The sequence below is a fragment of the Kryptolebias marmoratus genome, linkage group LG1 (assembly GCF_001649575.2).
Source record: "Kryptolebias marmoratus isolate JLee-2015 linkage group LG1, ASM164957v2, whole genome shotgun sequence".
NCBI lineage: Eukaryota > Metazoa > Chordata > Actinopteri > Cyprinodontiformes > Rivulidae > Kryptolebias > Kryptolebias marmoratus.
In genome coordinates, this window is record NC_051430.1 from 7,669,578 (window position 1) to 7,693,210 (window position 23,633).

The following is a 23,633-nucleotide window of genomic DNA, read 5'->3' on the forward strand; positions in this document are numbered from 1 at the left end:
ATGCTTAGTCTATATGTATTAATTAGACGTATTTACTGTACGTAAGATAAATGTTGCTGGGACGTTTCATGCCCATATAAGGAAACGTGTAATTGGTAACGTGTGACGTCAGGGAAGTCATAAGACTTGCTCTGCGCATGCGCAGCGGCAGCCCAGCAGTTCGCACAGTTCTCGGAGGCTCGACTGGCAGCATGGCTGCTGACAACCAGCGCTCACGGCTTCTCTTGACTGGACCAGACGGCTGTTTCTGTTTCGTGAATCTCTGTTAGGGCCGACCTCACAGAAAGGACAGCTTCACGTCACCTTCGCGGCGGCTGTAGTTTCCGGCGGCAGTGTCTCGGCTAGCTTCCGTCGACGCTAAGCTGGCAGCGCGGCTAGCTTGGCCGGTGTGCACGGCGCGGAGCTGGTGTGTGGGGGATGTTGTCCGTGCTGTCCTACGGTAGACTGGTTGCCCGAGCCGTCATCGGCGGACTCTCTCAGACGGACAGCCGGGACTACAGCCTGGTGACTGCGAGCTGCGGCTTCGGCAAGGATTTCCGCAGAGGGGTCCTCAAAAAGGGCATGTGTTACGGGGACGACGCGTGCTTTGTCGCCCGGCACAGATCTGCGGATGTTTTGGGTAAGTGTTAGCAGGAGACACATGAGCCATCACGGCTTCAATGACAGCTCAGGGGCCACTCACTGACGGCACTTTCAGCTGGACAGCATGTATTTATTAGATCAGAGCTCACTGAATAATGCATTATGGCTACTTAGGACCTTCAGCAGCACCTCACTGCAGCTGAATGTGAGTTGCTCCTAACCACTCCATTGTCTTGAGTAACAAAAAAAAAACTTTAAAATGAGCCCTGTTGGGATGAAACACTGAAGCACAGATCCTGACTAACCTGGTAAGACCTGCTGGACCTCACCATCTGAGCCGATTGTCTCTGTGGGGACACAGACCACCTGCCTGGGGGGGGGACGCTGACATCCCCCAGATATTTGGGTTATTTGGTCCGACTGGGTTCATTTGGAAGAGCAGGGCTGTCTGATGCAGCAGGGCCATCCTTGTATGGTCAGCAGAACCAATGTCGGTGTCCTGGGACAAACCAGAGCTTCCTTTTTCAGGAAAATCTTGGCCTCTGCTATTGGAGAGAACGCTTCTCCAAAGACAGACAAGGCAAATACGGACTGATATCCCAACAAGTATCAACTATTCAAGCAGTAATTTGGGGCTTACTGTTGTAATTATCTGAATATTAAAGCTGACGCCAGTGGCTTCTTATGGACACCACTGTAACCACACACTTCTGTTTCGCTCCTTGACAGCACTCCTAATAAGACTGGCAGACAAAAAAAAAGCTTCAGAACAGCCCTGAACCAAGTGTCAGGAGTGTACAGTGTTTTATGTAAGAGACAGAAGTTAAAAAGACCCTTCGCTTTCAATTTAGTTGAGCTGTAATGAAAGTCGGACTTTAACTGAGCACATATTGCACTCTTTGGATTAGAGACAAAAAAAAAGGATGACACGGCACAATATTTGCCCCCCACTAGTCTCTAATATAGTTGACGCTTGTGGGGTAAAAATGGCCTTGTTTCCACGCAGACTGTATGAGAAGTTTGCCAAAAGTTTAGACAAATCAGACGTTAGCGTGTGGCGCCATCTCAGATTTGAGTCAGAGCGTTTCCCCCAGAAACCTTAAAACTTACACTGTGATTGTGTAAAAGGCATCAAAATGGCAGTCGAGTTGAAGTCCACGTTTCTGTGACCCCGTTAAACTTTGAATGATGGTTCTACAGTGGAGCACGTCTGAGCTGGGAAGCTCCAAATGTTTGTATATCCTGGAAATGTTTTTTTTTTTTTCTTTGTGAATTTCCTCTGCACCATACAATGCACTGCCACCAAAGGTCGGAGCGCACTGTTCCCGAACAAGCTGCAGGTTTTAATGTTTGTGGGTTTGTCCAAAGCTGAAATAAAAGTAGTAGATCCAACATTGTGACAGAAACTGAAGATTAAGAACAACAGAACGGTGATATTGGTGCCTTAAGAGCAAAATCTAAAGAACGCATAAAACTAATTTCATATTTGTAGGCTAATTTGAATTAATTATTTCAAACTGAACCAAATGGATCCAAACCAGACTGGCTCTAAGGCTGTTAACCTGTTATAGATGTCTCAAACGGTGGGAAACATTTGCTAATTTGTGCTGCAGCTTTATGTTCTTTAAACTAACTTGTGGAACATGTTTCTGTCCATGACGACAGTATTACAGTGCTTAGTTTTTTTAAAAAGTCCAAGTCGTTGTTTTAATGGTAACGACACCCTCCTGCAGGATTGTGTGCTTTCTCAGAAACCATTAATGGTGACGGCCAGGCAATTCATTCTCGTCTTAACGCCCGTCTGTCTGCAGGTGTCGCGGACGGCGTAGGCGGTTGGAGGGACTACGGTGTGGACCCGTCCCAGTTCTCTGGCACGCTGATGAAGACGTGCGAGAGGCTGGTGAAGGAAGGGCGCTTCGTCCCCAGCAACCCCGTGGGAGTCCTGACGGCCAGCTACTACGAGCTGTTGCAGAACAAGGTGCCGCTGCTGGGTGAGTGACCCGAAACCACCAGGAGTCATCCTTCCCCTCGTTCATCCTGACGGGAAAATGCAAAACTAGAGTTTCTGTAAAGGCGGTAACCACGAGGCGATTGTTCATTTATAGACTGATCCCGGCCCGCACAAATAGTCGCACATGCTAAGCAGTCTGCAGAGCGTTAGATGTGATCTGTAGTCGGCCTATCTGGAGCTTGGCTGTTTGCATCCGTTCAGTTTATTGGTGGCTGCATGGAGATGTTTGCATCATGAGTCAGAACAGCCAGATCTCATTAAATTAAGAAGGAAGAGGAAAAAAAGTTCTGGGAATGTCCCAGCCAGTATCCCTTCCCTCCTCTGGACTCCTGCCTCCCAGTAAAGCGTGGAACGTCAGCGCAGGAACGCGTCGGGGTTCAGATCTGCCAGTACTTTTCCACTGAGATCTCGCACACGTGCAGCCAAGGAAACAACGCGGCGAAAAAGAATGCTCTCGAGACGGGCGGCGTTTTTGCAAACTGTTTGGCTGCGGAGAGAGGAGAAGGAGAAAAAACACAGAGACACACACACAAACGCACAGAGAGGCAAAGTAGTGAGTCATGGCGTGTAAGGGTTTTTTTTTTGTTTTGAAGTCTGATCCCAGAGAGCATATTTTGGCGTGCCGGATGAATCACCAGCAGGGTGTGGTCTCATGCTGTCCGCTTGCTCTACCGGCTCATGTTTCCTCCACATCACATCTCCTGCAGGCACAGATGGCCAAGCACTTAAAAAAAGAAGAAAAAAAAAGAAAATCCTAAACATTGTTGCGCTCACATCTGAAGTGTTGCGTTCAAACTTACTTTAAAAATGCCTCCTTTCTCTGAAAGTACAGACAGTCGGCGTTTAGTGACGACTTTTCTGCTCAGCTTGTTGACAGCGAGAATAACACTGGTGCAAATATTAACACGGCTGAACATTTACTTGCTCAAGTGTCAATTATCATCGCTTATCCAAACAATAACTGGTTTTGTTAGGAGCACATGTGCTTCTCCCTAAAACTCAGAACATCTAAATCTTTACAGTACATTTCTGAGATCAGTTATTGGAAGTGTTTGTATTTACCTTCATCCATTAGACTGTTATTACATACATATACATGTTATTTTTAGGTTGATTCAAACCTCAGCTCAACATTTCTATTAGACCTCTAAAGCAGTGGTCTCCAACCTTTTCAGCTCCACGGCCCGGTTCATTATCAGACAGTATTTTCACGGACCAGCCTTTAAAGGTGTGATGGATAAATACAACAAAATAAAATGATACGACCGGCATGAAAACAAGGGTATTTTTTTAAAACATAATAATCGCAAATCCAAACGTGTCCTCACAGCTTTGTTAGCTGCGTCCTGGTATTGTTATCAACATAAAAAACACCCTCTCCTTCCCCTAATGTTCTCTGGTCAACATGGCGATGTTTAAACACGCCCTTTAAAATAAGATACACCACAAATATAAAGTGCACAAAGAATACAACTCACCATAACGCTGAATTAGTGGAGCCCTGTGTTTGTTTCTCAGTAACGAGACAGTCCCATCTAGAGCTTCCAGAGACGTTTGTTTTTTACTCATTTTGCTCCTTGTGGGTTTGTTTTTAGTAGTAACATATCACGTGACCTAGATAAGCATTTTGACACCTATCAAGAGTGAGTCATAGACGGACGTAGTGGAAAGAATCCAGTCAGTTTTCAAAATAAATATTGTTCAAAGTCCGAAAAATAAAATTTAAAAAAACGAAAATGCTGCAAGTTAATTATTCTTTCTGTGCGGCCCGGTACCAAATGACCCACAGACCGGTACCGGTCCGTAGCCTGGGCGCTGGGGACCTCTGCTCTAAAGGACTGTGTGTGTGTGTGTGTGTGTGCAGGCAGCAGCACGGCCTGCATCGTGATTTTGGACCGGCAGAGCCACCAGCTGCACACGGCCAACCTGGGGGACTCGGGCTTTCTCGTGGTTCGAGGTGGCGAGGTGGTCCACCGCTCGGACGAGCAGCAGCACTACTTCAACACGCCCTTTCAGCTGTCCATCGCGCCTCCCGAGGCCGAGGGGGCCGTCCTGAGCGACAGGTGAGTCCGTGCGACGGGAACGTCCTTAAGCTTGGGATTTACCAGAATCAAGCTATTAAGACATATTGTAATAGCTGATTAAACAAGAGCTTCTATGTTTTTTTTCATAAAGAAAATGGTCCCATGCCTTAAGGCAAGTCTACATCAGCTCCTGTCATGTTAGATGAGTAATGACTGTAAACTGTAATCTTCAGTTTATGCCACACATGGATTTTGCAGGGAAGTTTTAAAAAGCTTTACCATGGTTGGTTTGTATGATGAGGCTGGTTGTCATTCTCCCAAGTCCTAAAGAATAAGCTCGACTATGTTAAAGTGGGGTTTTGTGTGTAAAAGTTACAAATAACGAATATCTTACCTTGTTGTAGATGGCTCTTTGAACAACCTGAGTTTGGAGAAATTTTTTAAGTCTGGGCAGGACCGATGAGCTAACGGCTAGTCCAAACAGAGCTAAGATCAAAGCATATTGCTGCCATCTTAAAGTGACTCCAGGCTTCAGTTTTGTTAACCTTTACACTGCTATTAGTTTCTCAGTGTGTAGCAACATGTAGCATCTCTAAGGCATCCAGGGATCACGTCCAGCAGAAACTTCTTAATATTTCTGCCAAAATGCAGACTTGATGTAGGTATAAAGGTTTGAATAATTCGCTGCAAAATCGTTAGGTTTGGAGCTGTTTTAAGACGGCAGGAAGTGGATCTGTTCGAAGTAGCCGTTCTCAGCTTATACAGTCTGAACGGACCCACTTCATTACACAGTGATTTTATCTGAAATGTGAAATTCCTGCTAATCTGGACCCTCGGATGCCTTTAGAAGTGTTGCAGCTGCTGTGCTTATTTCTGCTTGTAAAGAACCATAAAGTTCCATGGCTTCAAAAATAAATAAATAAAGTAATGCAAAACCAAGAACTGTTCAGGGTTCATAAAATGTTTGTATTAGCTGATATAAAATCAAGTTTGAAGCCGTTTCAACGCTGCAGTGACCCACTTTGGTCTGAGGTCACAGTAAGATGAACTTGCACAGAAACCCACTTTAAAATGACCACTGTTTAAAATTTCTGATGGAGTAAAAAAAGGGGAAAGGCTGGACTTAAAGTTGCATTTTAGCAACAACGTTTTGTAATCTTCTCCATCAAAGACATTTAGACCTCAGCTGTGGATCTCTGCAGCTTCTTCAGCGTCACCTCTGTGTCCGTCATGCTCAGAATATTATTTTTTACTCAGTCTGTAAGTTTTACTTAGCAGCCTTCTCCTAATAAAGTTGTGGTGCCTTTCTTTGCCTTTTGTTATAAAGCATTTAATAGTGATTTGTAGTATGCCCAGAATCACCAAACTGGATATTTTCTGGTATGTTTTGCACAATATAAGACCTTGCGTATGTCGCTAACGAATGCAGATTGACGAGATTATTGCAAGCAAACAACCCTGCAGGACATTTTGTTGCCCCAGACATAAAACTGTGTGACTGTAGTGACCGAGTTGCGCTGCCTGGAGGGGTCAGGGGCCACGTGCTGCCGCATCTCGTTGTCGCGGCGAGCCAAGCAGCAGCGCCGCAGACGTCAGTAGAGCTCAGGATGTTTGCCAAGCTTTCCCCTCTTACCCAGGTCAAAGTCTGCGCAGGCCGGCGGGCAAAAATGAGAAGTCCACAGCCAATCCTGCACTAGCAGGCTCAGCCACCTTTTCGCTCACTCATCTTTAAATCTGCCAGATTAGTTTAAGACTCCTGAAAGTGCTTCCCAGGAAACCGGCTAAATGTACACCGTGGAGTAAGATGAGCTGCGTGTCACGGGTAGCACAGAGAGATTTCGTTAAATTGAAGGATTATTCAGGAGTTTATAGATCACAGCGTCGGATTAAGCTTCCAGTCACAACATGGCAACCAGTAGAAGAGAGCAAAGGTCAAAGCTGAAATAGGTAAACAGCATTCCTGGTTTTGCAAAAGGTCCTACAAAACACGTTTTAAGGCTTACCTATGTGGTGAGGGAAACGATGACGCATATAATGAACAGTTAATCTTCACAATTATACTTGGATATGAGTGAGTAATTATTGCTGGCCTTTGAAAAAAAAATAGCAGATGAGTCATTAACAGTCAAATAATTTCAGAGGCGAATCTGTTTCTCGGACTGTAACACCGAACTGTCGGTGCCATCCATTCGAGGGCTGCAGTTGTCTCTTTGCAGAACAGGATATTCCTGGGAACTTTGGCTCAGTGTTTCCTGATGCGGTTCCAGGCACTTTGTAATGAATTCCTCTCAGGACTGGATGAGGGGGGCCCATCTTCCGAGAAGCGAACCTGACACTGTCAGAGCAGCTCAGCGTTTGTAGCATTCGCTGCTCTAATCTAGCATCTTTTTATTAGACCTGACCTTTCTGTCCAAGTTGCCATGTGACGAGGCCTCAATTTATCCTTGCTCTGCACATGTGATTCTCTCCATAACCTAGATAAATCAGCAGCAGTAGGGATAGTTTTTTTTTAATAAACCATATCGGAGCAGTGATTACCACACTACTACAACTAGTAATAAGGTTTTTTTTCTAGAGCAGAAGAGAAGCTGAGTTGCTGTCGGCTCATGTAGACATGAGTTAAAAGTGACAAAAGATGAGCTCCTGCAGTGATTCTTCATACTTTAAAGTGTTTTCCATGAAGCTGTAATTCACATGACTGACTATAATTCCAGTATCCCCGGCTGACGTCTCTTATCTGTCCCTGCAGCCCTGACGCAGCAGACAGCTCCTCCTTTGACGTGCAGCTGGGTGACATCATCCTCACCGCCACTGATGGGCTGTTTGACAACATGCCCGACTACATGATCCTGCAAGAGCTGAAGAAACTCAAGGTAAGTCGCAAACATGTCTGCTGCTGAGGCCAAAACCAGTCCGAAAACTTAATGCTTGCTTTGTTGTTTTTTTGCTCGTCAGAATGCAAACTACGAGAGCGTTCAGCAGACCGCCCGCAGCATTGCAGAACAGGCCCACGTCCTGGCGTATGATCCCAACTACATGTCACCTTTTGCACAGTATGCCTGTGACAATGGCCTGAATGTAAGAGGTAAGAGTCATCACTGCATGCACATCTACAGCTGATTATCTTTTTTTTTTTTTTTTTTTAAGAGTTAGCTCAATTCAAGTTGGGCACCACCGCTCATCAACACAAAGATGGCTGTAACTCAGCCAGTTTTACAGATACTGGGCCAAAATTTGGTGTTTCATTAGCCTAGAATAATGCAAAACAGATAGGTGGAGCGCCAACAAGCTCGCTTGAAATCTTTGGTTAAAACTTCAGCATACAAGGTGGCTGGAGATATGCGTTCCTTTAAAGCACACGTGTCAAACTCAGTTCCTCCGGGGCCGCTCTCCTGCATGTTTTAGATGTGTTCTTGCTTTAAAACGCCTGATTTAAATTAATGACTTGTGGACGTGCTCCTGGAGAACCTGATGATTTGGTGAGGAGGTCATTGAACCATTTGAACCAGCAGAAAAACTTAAAACCTCCAGGACAGCGGCCCTTGAGACCTGGAGTTTGGCACCCATGCTTTAAAGACGTTTTATTTCTACTTTAGTCATTAAATATTTAAACCTTAATACCGCAGCCAATAACTACTTGGTATGTGGAGGAATCAGTCTGATGCTACCAAAACCTCTCTCTTGCTACCTGCCTCATTTCCTGTTCAGGAGCTCTCCTCTGGCTTTAAATCTTATGTGATATTTGTGTTTTATTTTTTTAGGAGCAAGCAAAGTTTATGCTATTTATTCCCTGACTAACTCACCTTTGATTTAAAAATTCCCTCAAAGAGCAATATAATTGAAGCTGAAATAATACATTTACAAGCTGCTCTGTTTCCTGATGGTGTACGTCATACATGTCAAACTCAAGGCCCGCGGGCCAGATCCGGCCCTCTGTAACATTTCATCTGGCCCCCAAGATAACGTTTAGATTTCATTAGATCCAGCCCTCTAGTCTGGGACAGATCGAGTCTTTGATTCTTATGTTGCTTAAAAAACTGAGCCTAATTAGTGAAGTTTTCTCTCGACAGTGACTTAGAAGCCAACAATATATAGTTTTAATTTCTGTATGATCGGGTTTTTGTTGATGGCTTTTTTAAAAAAATCTGTTTTAATGTTAAAAAATTCATTTAAAAGCTGAGTGAGGTGTAAGAAATGACTGCTAACGATGTTCTTTTTGAAGTTTGATCTATTTGTCTGTGTTCATTAAAGTTTGTTTGCTCTAAATTCTGTATAATCTGAAACTAAGAAAAGGTCATTGATATTTCTCTATGAATGATTAGACATAATACATCTAAAACAAAAGTCAATTTATGTAATTTTTAATAAATATTGATCATGATTGGCCCTTGGCCAGGACCAAATTTTAAATTTTGGCCCCCTTGCGTCACTGGGTTTGACACCCCTGGTGTACGTGGTACTTATAGTGAATATTGTTTTGGTTTTAGTGGTATTAAAGCTGAATTTTCTGCCACCGTCCTGATTTGAGTCTGTTTTCATCTGTGTGCAGGAGGAAAGCCAGATGACATCACAGTACTGCTGTCCATTGTGGCCGAATACACAGACTAAACTTTGTGCAGCTGCGATGGGGGACCATCTGCCTCTGGAAGTGATGAACTACTTTCATTCCTGCTGGTCAGGATGTAGGACTGACGTCTGATACTTCCTTCACAGGATCTGCTGTCCCATCCCTGAGCTGATCAGCTCCCTTTTCCTCCACGTAACAGACAGCAGTCAAACTATGAAACAAGAGGACTAAAAGCATCCTTTTGGCAGCCAATGTCGCGCTGTTGGCATTTTAGCAGTTTTTCCACTGCTCATTTGCTAATCTTTGCCAAGGATCAGCAGCGAGTGGGCTCAGTGGAGATGAGCATCCTGCCCAAGGGGGATAAGTTGTCGTTTTGTAACGCGAGGCTTAGACGGAGAGGAAGTCGAGGCTCAGGTGTGGCCAGGCGGCGTTAAAATGGCTGCACCCTGAATTAATAGAAATGATGCAGAACCACCAGAAATAGCAGCATTTTAGGGCTCAATAACTAAAGCTGCATTCATTAAGTTTTAATGTCACAGCAGAAGTTACAGAAACCTTTCCTAAATGGTCTGGAACCTTTTTTTTTATGTGGGAGCACATTCAATAGGATAGTCTAGCTGCTGTGCTGTTCAGGGAAGGTTTGTCAAATGTTTGCAAAAAAAAAATTTAAGTGTACGTGACATTTGTTCCTGTGGTGCATTTCCACTGACAGGTTGATCCGTTTAGATTTCAGAATGAAGAGTGGCAGCTGCCTTTTTCATACCAGTACAATTCAAGTCCTGCACATATTTTGTTACTTAATGGGAGGAGTATTTATAAACCAAAAACCTCTCCTGGTATATATATTTGTCAAAGCGATGTCCTCCCTTTAATCTTGCTGCTGCTGGTGAAGTCTTGAGTGTGTGTGTGTGTGTGTGTGTGTGTGTGTGTGTATGTGTGTGAGAGAGATACGAGTGACTCGTCTACCTGAAATGGATTATTGGTTCCAGACTTCTCCACATCCACTGGATTTAATCTGTGGCAGCCTTAAACGCACAAAGCTTAATGAGCAAATCTAAAAAAACAAAACAAAAAAAGCTCAAAGCAGTGGAAGTTGGTCAGGTGACCAAATGTATTTTTGTAACTTTGTTCAGTGTGAATGTTTGCTGAATGTGACATGTTGTTCATCATGTTTACCCGTTCCCCTCTGTAGAGTTTCAGGAGCATGCTAATGTGTTGGGCAACTGCAGGTTTTGTCTTAACACGACATTGTTGTTATTACACAATTAGATTTGCACTCTGCATTTTCTACCACTTTTACCCACTGAAACAGAAATACGCTGGAATGGCCACTGATGGTGCTAGGTGAGACTCATGGCTGCCATCTTGCTAGGTGTCTGTACAAGGCCGACATGCCACCAATCCTGTACCGTAGACTGTTTTAGTGTCATGGATCAATTAATTAGTCTTCTTTAGGCCCAATGTTCCTGTCACCTCATAGCAACCAACTAGTATTTAAGTAGTATTCCATGATTAAAATTACCAAGTGCTGTAATCATTCTAGCCAGTACACAATAAGTACTTTTATATGTGTATTTGGTCTAAGGAGATTTCACTTGGACTTGTAACTTTATAGTTTTTTTTTTTAAATCCCCTCATAATGAACTTCAGTATTTAGACAAGCATGACTGAACTTTTATCTACCTTTTACACCATTCTGCATAGAAAGTCTTTACTCATAAAATGGGTAAAACACAAATTTGATTTACGATCGTTTTTTCTGACGGCGTAGATGGGCGTGCACATACAATTGAACAAGGCGAACAAAAGCTAAAAAGGTCACATTTTCAATGATTTATGAGCTAATATGGCCTTACAGTCAACTATAAAATGTAATAACACGTTCTCTGAAGCATCGGTTCTGACTACAACCATTATTGGTAAAACACCGAGCTTCTTGGGTTGAGGCTTTTACTCTATTTATAATCCAATGGGAGCTAAGGATGCCACGTATCAAGATGGCAGCTCAGATTCTCGCCTGTTAGCATTTTGTGGGTTAGTTTGTAGTTCTTCTACCTACACTTGATGAAGTCCATGTTCTGTGTATTAGCATTATGATGTGCCTTGGATCAGGAGATGCTGATACTGGCAAACATGTCTGCAGTTCCTGACTTTGTCCCAGCTGTTGAGCACACAGAACCTAAAGTAGAGCAATAAGAGTGAAAGCAACATTTCCCCCGTCATGTCTCGCTGTCGAAACACAAGGGATTATCACCTCCCAGAATAAATTGTTTGCGTCTCAAAGTCTACTCCTATGTTTGGTCAGGAGTTCAGTAATATTGATAAAGCCATCCCAATCTGAGAAAATCAGGATCATGGTTTACGAACTTCACTCATCTAATGGTTAACCTGTTGAATCAGGAGGTCACACTGAGCACCGTGTCATTTATAAGCACTGAGTGATGGGATGGATCTGATTCAGGCAGACCAGCGGGGGGGTTAAAATGCCGAGGACAACCTAAACTGCCTTAACGAAACTGAGTTGTTAGTTATCCCGGTTGAAAGCTTTGTTCCTGCTTTCTGACTCCCCCCTGACATTCTCCCTGGTTCTCATCTTCATTTCCCAGCCTGTGTCACAGCATGTAAATACAGTGTACAGTTCAACGCAGATCTAAGCTATGCGGGGAAAATTCAAATCTGTATATTTAAATAAAGAGTATAGTGTTTATTATCATGTAGTGTTTGACTTTTCTCATACAGGCATGACCTGCTGTAAGAATGCTCTGATGTAAACTGAACAGTGAAGAAACAACGCCACGGAGAAGTTTCCTCCTGATCGCTGGCTGGACGCTTGGCGTCCTCGTGCTGAGCTTGGCATGCGGTATGTTTGCTGCTCTAAATCCAGGCTGCCGTACGGGACAGGAAAACATTTAGTATAACCTGCGTGGAATCTGACATTCCTCAGATGTGTCGTGTCACGGGTAGTGTTTTTAAAGACTAGACTGAGTGTTTCAGTCAGATTCTGACTTTTACTATCATAAATGGAAAGGAAAAAATAACAAGGTTGGATCATGTTGACAAATGCACAGACTTTTGAAAAGCAAACACTTAAAAATGGTTTCAACGAGTGACGTAAGCTTTGGAAAAGTGCAACAATCCCTAACCGAACCCTTTAAGCACATACATGTTGCTTCATCTTGTCAGAATCCGTTCCAAGCTGCAACAAGTGGCTCATAGCGCCGCTCTCACATTAACTGATGGTTGTCCTCATCACCATCACAGTCTTCGTCACTGTAACACGCCAGAACAGGCAGTTTGGCTGCGCAACCATCATCGTCATCATCCTCTTCCTGCTTAGAGGACAAGGCTTTAAACAGAAGAGAGCAGACCTGCAGAGAAGAAAAACAACAAACTCTGTGTTTTCTTACAGTTTTAACACGTAATTTCATTTTTCTTCTGGATTACAGTCATAATTCCTTTAATCTCCCGAAACCCCTCTATTTTTCTTAAAATACCTAGTTTTGCCAAGCTTTAAACTGGCTGGAGGTATGCCTTTTTACACACTGAGTGAATGGAGATCTATGAGTTGGCCATATTAACAGACTGCTTTGGATTGAATTAGTGACGCAGCTATGAAAACAGCAGGCCTGTGTCCTTTCTGGTATTTTGAAAAGACGTGATTATGTCTCCAAAATTAGACGGATCGGCTTCTAACATAGTTTACCTTCTTTGGACATGAAGAAAGGTCAGAATCTCGTTTTGAACCATGGCAGCCATAAACAGCGTCACGTCTGCCAAGAGTAAACCAGAAATCTGCTTCTGTGATTAACGTGTCTTATAGCTCGCAGGTTTCGACATCATCACAATACAGATTAGCTTGTTCCTTCACTTTTCTCACAGTGTGTAAATGATTTTACAGACTCTGAACCATGTTATCAAAATCACAATAGAGTTTAGGTGACTGTGTTACAGAAACAATCCTGTTTGCTGTCACTGCCACAGTAGGACAAGATGATCCTACGCTGAAGCACCTAGCGCAACCATTCACCACAATCTACAGCAGGACCAAAAAGGGGTGGAAACACTGAAGAAAGTGCGTCTGATGGCGCTAATGTGACGCAAAGGCACTGCCACAGAATTTTATGTCACTGTACTCAGCGTTTTGACTTCTTCATTTAGTTCCTTTAATCTTGTGTAAATGAAAACTGCTATATGCCACAGCGCTGAGCAAATTATTCTGTTTCTATAAAGGCTGAGGTTCCGTGCTCAGGATTTAGTCTGAAATGTGATAACGGATGCATCGTGACACATCAATAATCGCATGAGAGCCCACTGAATCTTAACGGAATCGTGAGGTGCCTAAAGATTCCCACCCCTAGTACACACGATCGTACTTTAAAGCTGTTTATTTGTGACTGAATCAGCCAGAACACATTAGCGCCAGGTCTTCACAGGGTCTTAGGTTGAAGAATTATCGTATTCTGGGCGTACTTCCCAGTAGCTTCAAGTAAAACACTTGGCTCTCGCAAACTAACTTCTTCAAACTGTGGAACATGAACTCGGACCGTGTGGAGATTCCACTGATGTTTCCAAGCAGCAGGACCTGGTTACCGTGGCGGACGCAGGAGTTGCAGTGGCACTGCCGCATTCTTCAGCCTCACAGGGTCCGGCAGGATCACCGATCCGAGGCAGGAGGTGAATCAGCTCAGGAGAGCTGATGACAGTGCTGCTCTGGCTGGACGCGATCCGCTCACAGCCGAGAAGAGCGTCATGGTGGATGTGGCTGTGTCCCTCACACACAGCCGCAGGTGGAGCTGCACACCTGTGAACGCACGCGGCACAATCAGCTCAGACTTCTTAACGTGGTGATCAGAAAAAAGAATCCTATATGCGTTTGAGTCGCCCTGTCCAGTGGAACCCCTCTACAACTCCAAAATAACTCGCTTCTGTGCAGCGATCATGTTACGTCTCTGAAGGCTGACTCATGAGCATGTGGATTATCACTGGGCCTGGTGAGAGGAGAGGATTGTGTTAGTGGTACGTTTGATGCCTGAGGTGGAGACGAGAATAATGCCCTAATGTGGCAAAATGTTACCAACAGAAACAACTGCGACGTTAAAAAACCAGGAGTCTGTTTTCGAACAACTCCTACAGCAAACATGTTACCATGAACATTTAGGTTTGTTTAGCTCGTGCCTTTATGAAATCCTTCCGCCCAGGACTTTATAAAGCCGGAGTGTGTTTACATAATGAGCACAACTAGCTGTAAACGTCCTCTATGAGTAGGATGATTCCAATAAAACTGCACAAAAAGAAAAAAAATGATAATGTTGAAAAAGCTGGAACTGAAAGTGGCCTTCAGTACGGTGTGAGTGAACAAGAAAGGAGCCCTCTGCATGTAAACACATCACAAATCACCAACCTTACAGAAGCATGCGGACCACAAGTATAAACAGGAGCGCAGCAGGAAGAAGAGGGCAAGCTGCTTTCAAAAAGCTTGAATGCAACCTCACACTCTGCAGGTTTAATTGCGAGGATGCATGACATGGCATGAACGGCACAAAATGTTCAGAAACCACCTATGAGTCAAAAGAGAAAACATCGGCTGGCTGGTGATGTAGTTTGATTGCTTAGCAGAGGGAAGCCGAGCACAAAACCTGCCTCCCTGTCATTTCTTGCCAGCACTGATCCAGATGTAGGGCTGGAGAGCTAGTAAAGCAGGAGAGTGACATGGACGGAGCAGGATGAACGGATTACAGGCTGTCTCACTGAAGAGCTTCCAGCCCAACCCCACATGTCCTACGCTTGCCCTATTTATGTCCCTTACAGACAGCAGACTGGCTGCAGTAACACTGTGCCCTCTTAGGAGGCTAAAGGCACACAATGAGGGCAAAACCGCCTTGACTGAAAGCCAGGAGAAAAGCACTGAGAAAACACTCAAATACACTCCACAGTAGGGGTGGCTATAGGTCTGGGAATCTTAGGAAGGCAGAAGATCCGGTCAAAGTAACACCAAAACAAATGAGCTGTGTGCTCCTTGGCGGCAGGTATGACTCTAATTCTTGCAGACAGACTAAAGTAGGCCGCCTGAAGCTTGCAGTGTTTGTTACCTGGGTGTAGTGGGGGCTGGGGAGTGTTTTGGCTGAGCCGGGCCGCTGCTTTCAGACTGAGTCAGAGTGGCCAGCACCACGGTGGCCTCAAGGACCACCTCTTCCACAGAGAAGCACACGGGACTGCAGACAGCAGAAATTATACACTAGACCCTAAAAACTTGGTAAAATAGACAGATTATCTTTCTAGTAACGCACACAAAAGATAAAATCTTACAACTGTGGTGGCTATCACACACTCAGATTGATACACACATTGTTTTTGTTATTATTTATTAGTTTTTTGATGTTAAGGAGGGCGACAATGTTTCTGCCCATGTCTGTGCGTGAATAAATTTTAATGAAACTTGCAGAGTAATCATTGGATGTACATCTACAACCAATAAACCTTTGCAGTCAAGTCTACTCAAGATGTCCGTCACAGCCAGCTGACTGGTATTGAGCTGAAACTTAAAGCGTTAGTAGCTGAGAGTCATTCGTCACACGTACTCTGAGCGTGACATCTCGCCGTATCCTAGGAGACTGAAAGTAACGCCATTTTCAAAGTTTGACTCAACTCTGTCAGTCCTCAGCATAAGATGATCTTAGTTCAAAGCAGGAATTGTGGCGGGCGATATGCACTCCTTCAAGGAGTGCTAGGCCTTTGAGATATGACTGCTAAACAAGGTAAACTTCAAACTAAGCATACTTACTTTCCTGCTGCACCAAAGTGAACAGACACTGGAAGGCAACGAGACTCTGCAAAAGACAGAATGCCCTGAAAAGAATAACAGGCAGTATATGTCAGCTTCGACTTACCAACAAAATAAATATAAATATAAATATGCTTGTGTGCATGCATGGAGCCATCATGGAGGCGAAGAATAACTATGCTTGAGTAAAATTGAGACTGACTGAAACCTAAAGCCAGATTTCTAATCCACCTCAAACCCGATTTTCCAAAACCAAGAGGTACATGGCAGCCAGGCTGGCTAATGAGGAGTCTCACAGCGGGGAGTTCAGCAGACATCCCGAGACATTAGGGACAAGAGTTGTTGGGGTTAATGCAGGTCAAGTCTCATGAGCTGCACAGGTTCACGGACTGTTCGAGCAGATTTCCAATTTGCTATTTTTGAGACTGAATGTCTTAGACCCAGTGTTTTCCACTTACTCGAGTTATCAACACTTCAGGGTCAACCTAAGTTTAGGCGCTCTGGTTTGTATTTTGGTGGAGACAAAATTTTGCCACCAAGTGTTTTTGTCACTTTTTCATGTGAGGTGGTGCATCACTACTGTCATCCTATCTTAGCTACAAAAGAGGAGTCAACAACACTGAGGGCAACATTTACAAGAACGTAAAACGAAGAGAGCCAGGCATAGACTTTTAGACTCATGAGAATCCAGATTACAAGGCCAGGTATATCGCCTATTACACATGAAAAGCTCCAGTTTCTCGCAAATATACTATCTGCAGGTCACATATGAGGACACCGCACTCATGAAGAAGTAGCTGTTACCCTCATCTCCTTCAGACAGAAGGTTATGTTCGAATCCTCTCCCATCTGAAAGTGGTCGAACTCATCCGGATGTAAGGACATCTCAGTGTACATCATCTTCATGTGACCTGAAACACAACCACAGCACATGCAAGTGCTAGAGAATTTTATTATGCAGCATTTTCATACTAAATAATTTAAAAGCGAGAGCAATATCAACTTCCGTCTGGAAGTTGTTGTGAGTTGCTGCTGCGTTGTGTTTCAGCCCCTGGATCTGAGCTAAAAGCCTGCCACGGGGTTTAACTCACCTCCTCCTCCGTCCTGGTAGTTTCTCAGGCAGACCTTGAGGGGAGTCATGGACAGAGTGATTTCCTCCTGAAACACTGGAAAGTGAATCACCATGTCACCAAGAAGCCTGCAGAAACGGGAACAAAACAAACGCAAAACATTTCAAGTGAATATTTCCAGACAAACCGAGGAGGATAATCTGCCATAACACGGCTAAAACTACATCAGCTGCTTTATTAAACAGAGGGGGCTGCTAAATCCATCTGTGTGCATAGATGTGTGTTTGTTTGTCTGTTAGCAAAACATCTCATGATCCACTGTACGGAAATACTCACTGCATGTACATATACAGCCTAATAATGTTTGGAGTCAACCCAAATTATGATGGCCACCACAGCACATCAACCTTAGCCAACACAAAAATGGCTATAACTCATTTATTTTTACAGATCTGGAGCTAAAATTAGGTGTGGTAACAACTGAGAGTCATCCTTAACAGTCTGAGCACTAACGGTGGCAGTGGGCAATATACATTCATTCAAGGAATGCTACTTTTATTATATTTTGTTTTCAAGGAGCCAGACTTTCTTGTAGTCTTTTGAAGAAGTCCAGATTTCTGTCTGTTTTACAAAAATATGTTGTAGTTTAAGTCACTTTCCACAGTACTTTATATTTAAAAACAGGTGGGTGGTGTTTAGGTTGAAAAAATATTAATCTCAAGGTTTTCTGTGACAACAACATTTCACAGTGCTAACCTGGCAGGAGCTTTCAGCACGTTAGGACAGAAGTGTGTGGCAAACACCGCCTCCAGCGCCTCGCTCTCCTGGAAACTTAAGTTGTGAGTTTTAGTGACGCCTAACACACACAAACAGAGACATGAGGAGCACGCTGCCACCAGGTGTTCACAGTGTGCAATAACCACTTCTGCAGCAAATTAATCGCATGAAGTTTGGCTACACTTTATTAACAACAATAATAAAAAATCATCAACATGACAGTAGATTTTCTTTGTTTTTTTTATTTATTTATTCTACATCTAGAGCTGGTTTATGATGCAAAATGTTGTCTCTGACCATGTCTGCAGAAAAACTGGATCATCACTCGGTCAGTGGGAGCGGGGATTGATATGTGACATTGCTCCACATTGCGCTCAATGGAAGTTAGACACCGAAATAGTGATAACACAGACTGAAAAAAACGGGAATGCAATAATTAAAACATGTCATTTTCTTGATAATATAACCAGTGTTAACAGTAAGGCTGTGATGCCGTACACAGACTGGGTGCCATGGGGTCCTAGTTACACCTTTTACCTTCATGACCACTTTACACCTGATTGTTTCTCTGTCCTGTCCTGACAGGCTGTACTGCTGGAAGAACACCGGGGAGAAGAGGAAGCATCCATATGCAGAAAGAGCAGAATTCACTGATCTCAGAGCCAGCTGTCAGAAAGTTTAAAAAAAACAGACACAAAGACAAGGAGATCCAGTCATTCGGTCAAAAACTGAAGGACAGAAGAGACAAAGGAGGACAGCCCAGCTTACCCCTTTGACCATGGGATCCAACCAGAGCTCGTCTCCAATTCGTGACAAGGCATGAACAGCCTTTCCAAAGACTGCAACACAACCAAACACAACAGTTTGTTAATAAATGAGTAAATGCAACTGTTGTTGACACGTCCCTGCAACTTTTATAGTCTATTCTGTCTCTATACCTAAGTGGACCAACTACGGACATGTTAAACCAGAGCTAGCTTAAAGCTAAATTAGCTAAACTTGAGTTGTGCTAGCGCTGTTGTTTTTTTAAACCACTTCTATGAGCTCTAGGTTTTAAACAAAGACTTGTTTTTTAAGAAAAATAAACTTAAACTTAGTCTAAATTCTACCTTTGACGCAGTTCCCCTCAATAACGCAATTCATACTAACAAGATAACAGATAAAGCTAACTAGCTAATTACAGAGTAATTACGGAGTAATTCGCGCATGCGCAGAGGAAACCAGGAAGTTGAGTCCCGCTAAATTCTTACTGGTGTCTTTACTGAGTGAATAGATTTAATGCATTAAAATAGCTATGGGGTTACGGCTAAAACATTTACACACATAATGTAGCTTATTATTTACGGTTTAAATATTCTATTAAACCAGAGACTAATCCAAATTGCAAATTATGTTTGTTCAAAAAGCGTCAGTGAACAATATGAAGTTTACTTTGTAGCTTAAGCATCTTTTTAGCATGCAGCAGAAGGCTGTCTGATACTTTGTTTCCATACAAAATGGGTCAGCAAAGTGCATAGAACAAATATGACTGCAACACCCTTTAAGGTTAAAAAAGAAACCTCCCTGTCTAGACCATGAGTGTCTTTAAAGATCTTTATGGTGCAGACTCAATGGAGAAGTCCAACCATGTTGTCTCAGATTCTTAACTCTTTAGTTGTTTTTTTTAGAGATGATAAAGTTTTTAGTGTTTTCTTGTTTTATTCCCCACAACATGGAATTATTATATCACTTCAGAGAGGCCTTGAGAAGAAATAAGACAAAAACTCAAGCATGTTTTACCCTGCCAGACTCAGGATTTTGTAACATCTGTCTTTGCTGTAGTTTAAGCCGCAAGGCTCTTTGTTTTCGTACATTTAGTGCATCTAAAAGCTGCAACATTTGACCAGATCTCAAGGTGAAACTGCTGGCCATGATGGGGTGGTGGAACATTTTGGGTTTCCACATGCTTTAAACTGGATTTAATTTTAGGCTGTCATTCACACATACTCATGCTGTGCTATTTTATCTTATGTATAGATATATAAATATAAACACTCTTAATATACAGCATTTTAATATTCTCAGACATACAACTACAGGCATAACGGGGGCTGTGGGAATACTAAGTCTCTGCAGAGGCTGTGGATTAAACTGGACCGAAGCTGCACCTTTAATCACAATCAATCAATCATAATCACATTTATTTTGCCTAACGTACAGGAAGGGAGACTGCAGTGGGGAAGTCAAGTGGGTTTTTGTTCTGACAGCACAGAACGTCAAGCCAGAGGGCAGTTTCTTAAAAAAGTGGTGTGCCGGGTGACTTGGGTCCTGTTCTGTCCTCCAAACCCGTCTCATGACCCTGGCTTTGTGCAGCTCCATCATCAGCTGTTAATGTTTTTCAGTCAGTTTACTGCCCAGCTTAACAAAGAGATGAAGCTGATGTTCCATAGAGCCAGGGTAGAAAAGTTTAATAGTAAAACCTTTAATGATCGCATCGGGTGTTGAAGACTGAATACTTTATTTTGAACACAGTACTCTTACAGTACTTTTAGAAGAAAATAATGATTTCTGATATAAAAATAGATCTGTACTATTATCTTCAGTGAAATTTATGTTTGTCAGTACAGAATACAACAATACTGAACCCAAAATATTTCATTGACAATATAAAATCTTTATTTGTAATCATTTTTAACAAAATGTACTTACAAGAATAGATAAGATGCAACAGGACAGATTGATTTTTAAATAAATACAACAATAAAATGTGTGATAAATATATTAAAGCTTGTTTATTCTTTGTCAGCTTTATGCATCGTGTGAAACTGAAAATTATGTTTCAAACATCCATGAGTTAGTGCTCAGCGCTTGCAAAAAAGCAACCATAAAAAATGTATTGAAAGAAGTTAAAATAGACCAAAAACTGAAAAAAATGAAAGCTGTACTAAAAACATTTTCTAAAATATGAACTTATGTGAACATAAAAACTTATGTTACCAGAAGCTTTCACAAAGAGGAAAGTTTTATAAAGAAATGTAAACGCTGACAGAGACACAGTATGTCTGGGTTCAGCTCTAAGATCTTCAGCTTTGACAGAAATTTAACAGAGATGTGGTGCATGGAGGCACCATGCTGGTAACGAGTTTAGCTCCAGTATTTGGAACCAGCACAGTCGACCCACCTAAACCCCTAAAACCTAAATATATATTTTTTTACTTTTATTCAGACAGGTAATCTCATAGAGACAGGCAGTCTCGTTTACAGCAGAGACCTGTAAAAACACATGATGATAGAGTCACGTGTGAGTACACATGGGTGGTGTTACAGGCAGGTTTCTGTCATGATGTCCTGGGGTTTAACAAATAGTTTGCCATCTATTATAAAAGAGACATTTCTAAAAGCTTCATCTATGATATCAGCTACATAAAAAAAGAGTTTGACTGAAAAACAATTCTCTCTGCTGAATCTATAAGCTTTATTCCAAAGGATCAAAGATAAACCTAAAGTTATGTATAATGTTAATTAACTTAGTTGTCAGAGAATACTTTAATCTTTGGTTATTAAAGAGGTTATCTAAAAAATAATCTGATTGTAATGCAGGTAGATGTTTAAATAAATTAGAGCCTAAAATAATTCATTCTGATTGGCATAAAATAAATCGCACCTTCCAGCTACGAAATAATATATATTTTATATATTTTTATCTATATATATATTTGTTTTATTTCAGCAGACTTAAATGTTCAGCATTTTTTTTACAAATGCAGGTTTGTGTCTACATGTATTAAAACATAGTTTTTGTGCAGTAATTCAGCATGAAAAGTACATGATGGTACAGTACATGATCACCCAGGATCGTAAAAAAAAAAAGTGCAACATTTTATCTGTTGGTTATTTCTGGACATCAGATGTAGCTCTGTTTATATTTGCCCTCTGCATTTGGGTCTTATTTGAGTCCTTTATGAAGGATTTCCTTCCTCTGCGCTGATAAGGTTTATACATCCTGCATGCGTCACTCTGGCCTAGAAAATGAAAAACACAAGACAGTACTAGAGGGGAGGTTATGTTGGAGATGCTAAAAGACCCACCTGACTGGATGCACGCCGAGGCAGTGCCATTTCATCTGCAGTGTCATGTACTCTGCATTGTAAAGACTTAATGCTGCACAGGTTGAGTCTTTGTCCAGCCGGTAGGGCTGGAGGCTGAGGCAGAGGCACAAATTAATGTGATTACACACGGCAGCGTGACAGTAACCCTGATGCATGAGAGGGATTTCATGGCTTTCTCATTTAGATCTTATTAAACCCCCAACATAATAACAAAAAAAAGGTGGAGAACATGTTGTAGCATCACCTGCAGGAAGGGCAAAGACATTATGGATGAGTGAATGTGGATTATCTTCATGTTTTTGGCTGCCAGCGGGAATGCTTAAACATGTTTTCTGATTAGGATGCTCAAAGCCTTCCAACGGGAACACGTCACATGACAAAGAGAGGCACGTTTGCTGCAGAAGAGAATTTACAAAATATGTTTTTTTTCTTCTTCTTCTTCTTCTTTTGATTTTGTTAACCCCGCCTCTCACACAGTGATGGCTGTAGACAGGCACCAGCTTCCCACGACCCAGAAAGGAGAAGAGGGTAAAAGAAGATGGATGGATGATTTTGTTAAGGTATTGGGACATTTAATACAAAATGATAATTTATGCATATTATACACAGAAAAATGTCTACACAGCTTAAAGAAATCTGACCCCACTGTGTTTTATGACACAAAAGGCTGGAAAACTTTGTTCCCTTTGTATTCATTTGATCTTAAAAGTTAAAAAAGTAGAAACAAGTGTTAAACAAATACAGTGGCACACATAGAGCAATATGTTAAAACTGTCTGATTTGTTTCTATCCTTTTACTTTTGAATGTAAGCTGTATTAACTTCCTACACTGACATCTGTAAGAAAAATTAAGTATATTGTCTCTTTGTCCAGACAAAGACTGAAAAGATCAGCCCGATGAGAGCCCAAATATAATATATATAATATAAATAAATATATAGCCCTGGTCTAAGTGGAAGTAGCTCTGAAACAGAAATGTGTTTTTTTTTTTCATTTCAGAGGAAGCAGCATGTACTCCCTGGGCTCTAATGAGTAGATTGTTTGATATTTAAACTGACGTGTTTAAAAGTTTGCAAACACTTTGAAAATCTAAAATAAAGACTCCAAGGGAAGATGGTAACGTGACCCAACATGCCACTTATTCGAAGAGAACTAACACTCAGAAACTGGCCCAAAATATCATAAAACTTCAACTGCTATTTTAGGAAAATGATTCACGGTACCAATATTTATCATTTGGTGATGGTCATATGTTTTCTGATATATTTAAAGATTAAAATGAGTTCCTAAATGCAATTATGATCAAGTAGTTTACTTTCAAAGAGCAGTTTTTGAGGGATTTGAACAAACTATTTCATTTCTACTAAAATAATTAATAAATAAAAGTTAGAAGTACCTAAATTCAGAGCCATAATCTCCTGAATGAGATGATCATTTAATAATTTAAAAGTTTGGGGGGGTTAGATAGTACAAAGTATGTAGAATTGAAGTAAAAAAAAAAAAAAAAATGTACAGGAGAAGTCAGCATTTACGCAAGTACCAGCCAATCTTTTTACACACTTTATTAAGCATAATGTCCAATATACATTGCATTGACACAAAACAGAACAAAATAATATTAATTAAAAAAAAAAAAAGACCCAACAACAACCTACAACAAACAAATATTGGCGTTGTGGTGGATTACCTGGACACACTGTTTTCAGAGCGTATTGCTTAATGACATTTCAAAC

At 42.0% G+C, this 23,633-nt stretch overlaps 2 protein-coding genes across 2 annotated transcripts; one reads left to right on the forward strand and one right to left on the reverse strand.

Annotated features, from left to right (window-relative positions):
* Window positions 1–138: 138 nt before the first annotated feature.
* On the forward strand, window positions 139–11,897 carry pptc7a (protein phosphatase targeting COQ7 a). The gene is made up of 6 exons (XM_017414497.3): window positions 139–619; window positions 2,394–2,573; window positions 4,458–4,656; window positions 7,367–7,490; window positions 7,573–7,702; window positions 9,167–11,897. The coding sequence occupies exons 1-6, from the start codon at window positions 418–420 to the stop codon at window positions 9,223–9,225; spliced, it is 894 nt and encodes a 297-aa protein (XP_017269986.1). The 5' UTR covers window positions 139–417; the 3' UTR covers window positions 9,226–11,897.
* rad9b (RAD9 checkpoint clamp component B) lies at window positions 10,953–19,025 on the reverse strand. Its single transcript, XM_017414560.3, has 11 exons — window positions 18,922–19,025; window positions 18,581–18,651; window positions 18,350–18,478; window positions 18,110–18,224; window positions 17,792–17,891; window positions 17,057–17,163; window positions 16,770–16,876; window positions 15,966–16,030; window positions 15,274–15,396; window positions 13,775–13,985; window positions 10,953–12,552 (listed from the first exon to the last, which is right to left on the reverse strand). Exons 1-11 carry the CDS (start codon window positions 18,953–18,955, stop codon window positions 12,409–12,411), a joined length of 1,206 nt encoding a protein of 401 aa, XP_017270049.1. The 5' UTR covers window positions 18,956–19,025; the 3' UTR covers window positions 10,953–12,408.
* Between the last annotated feature and the right edge of the window lie 4,608 nt (window positions 19,026–23,633).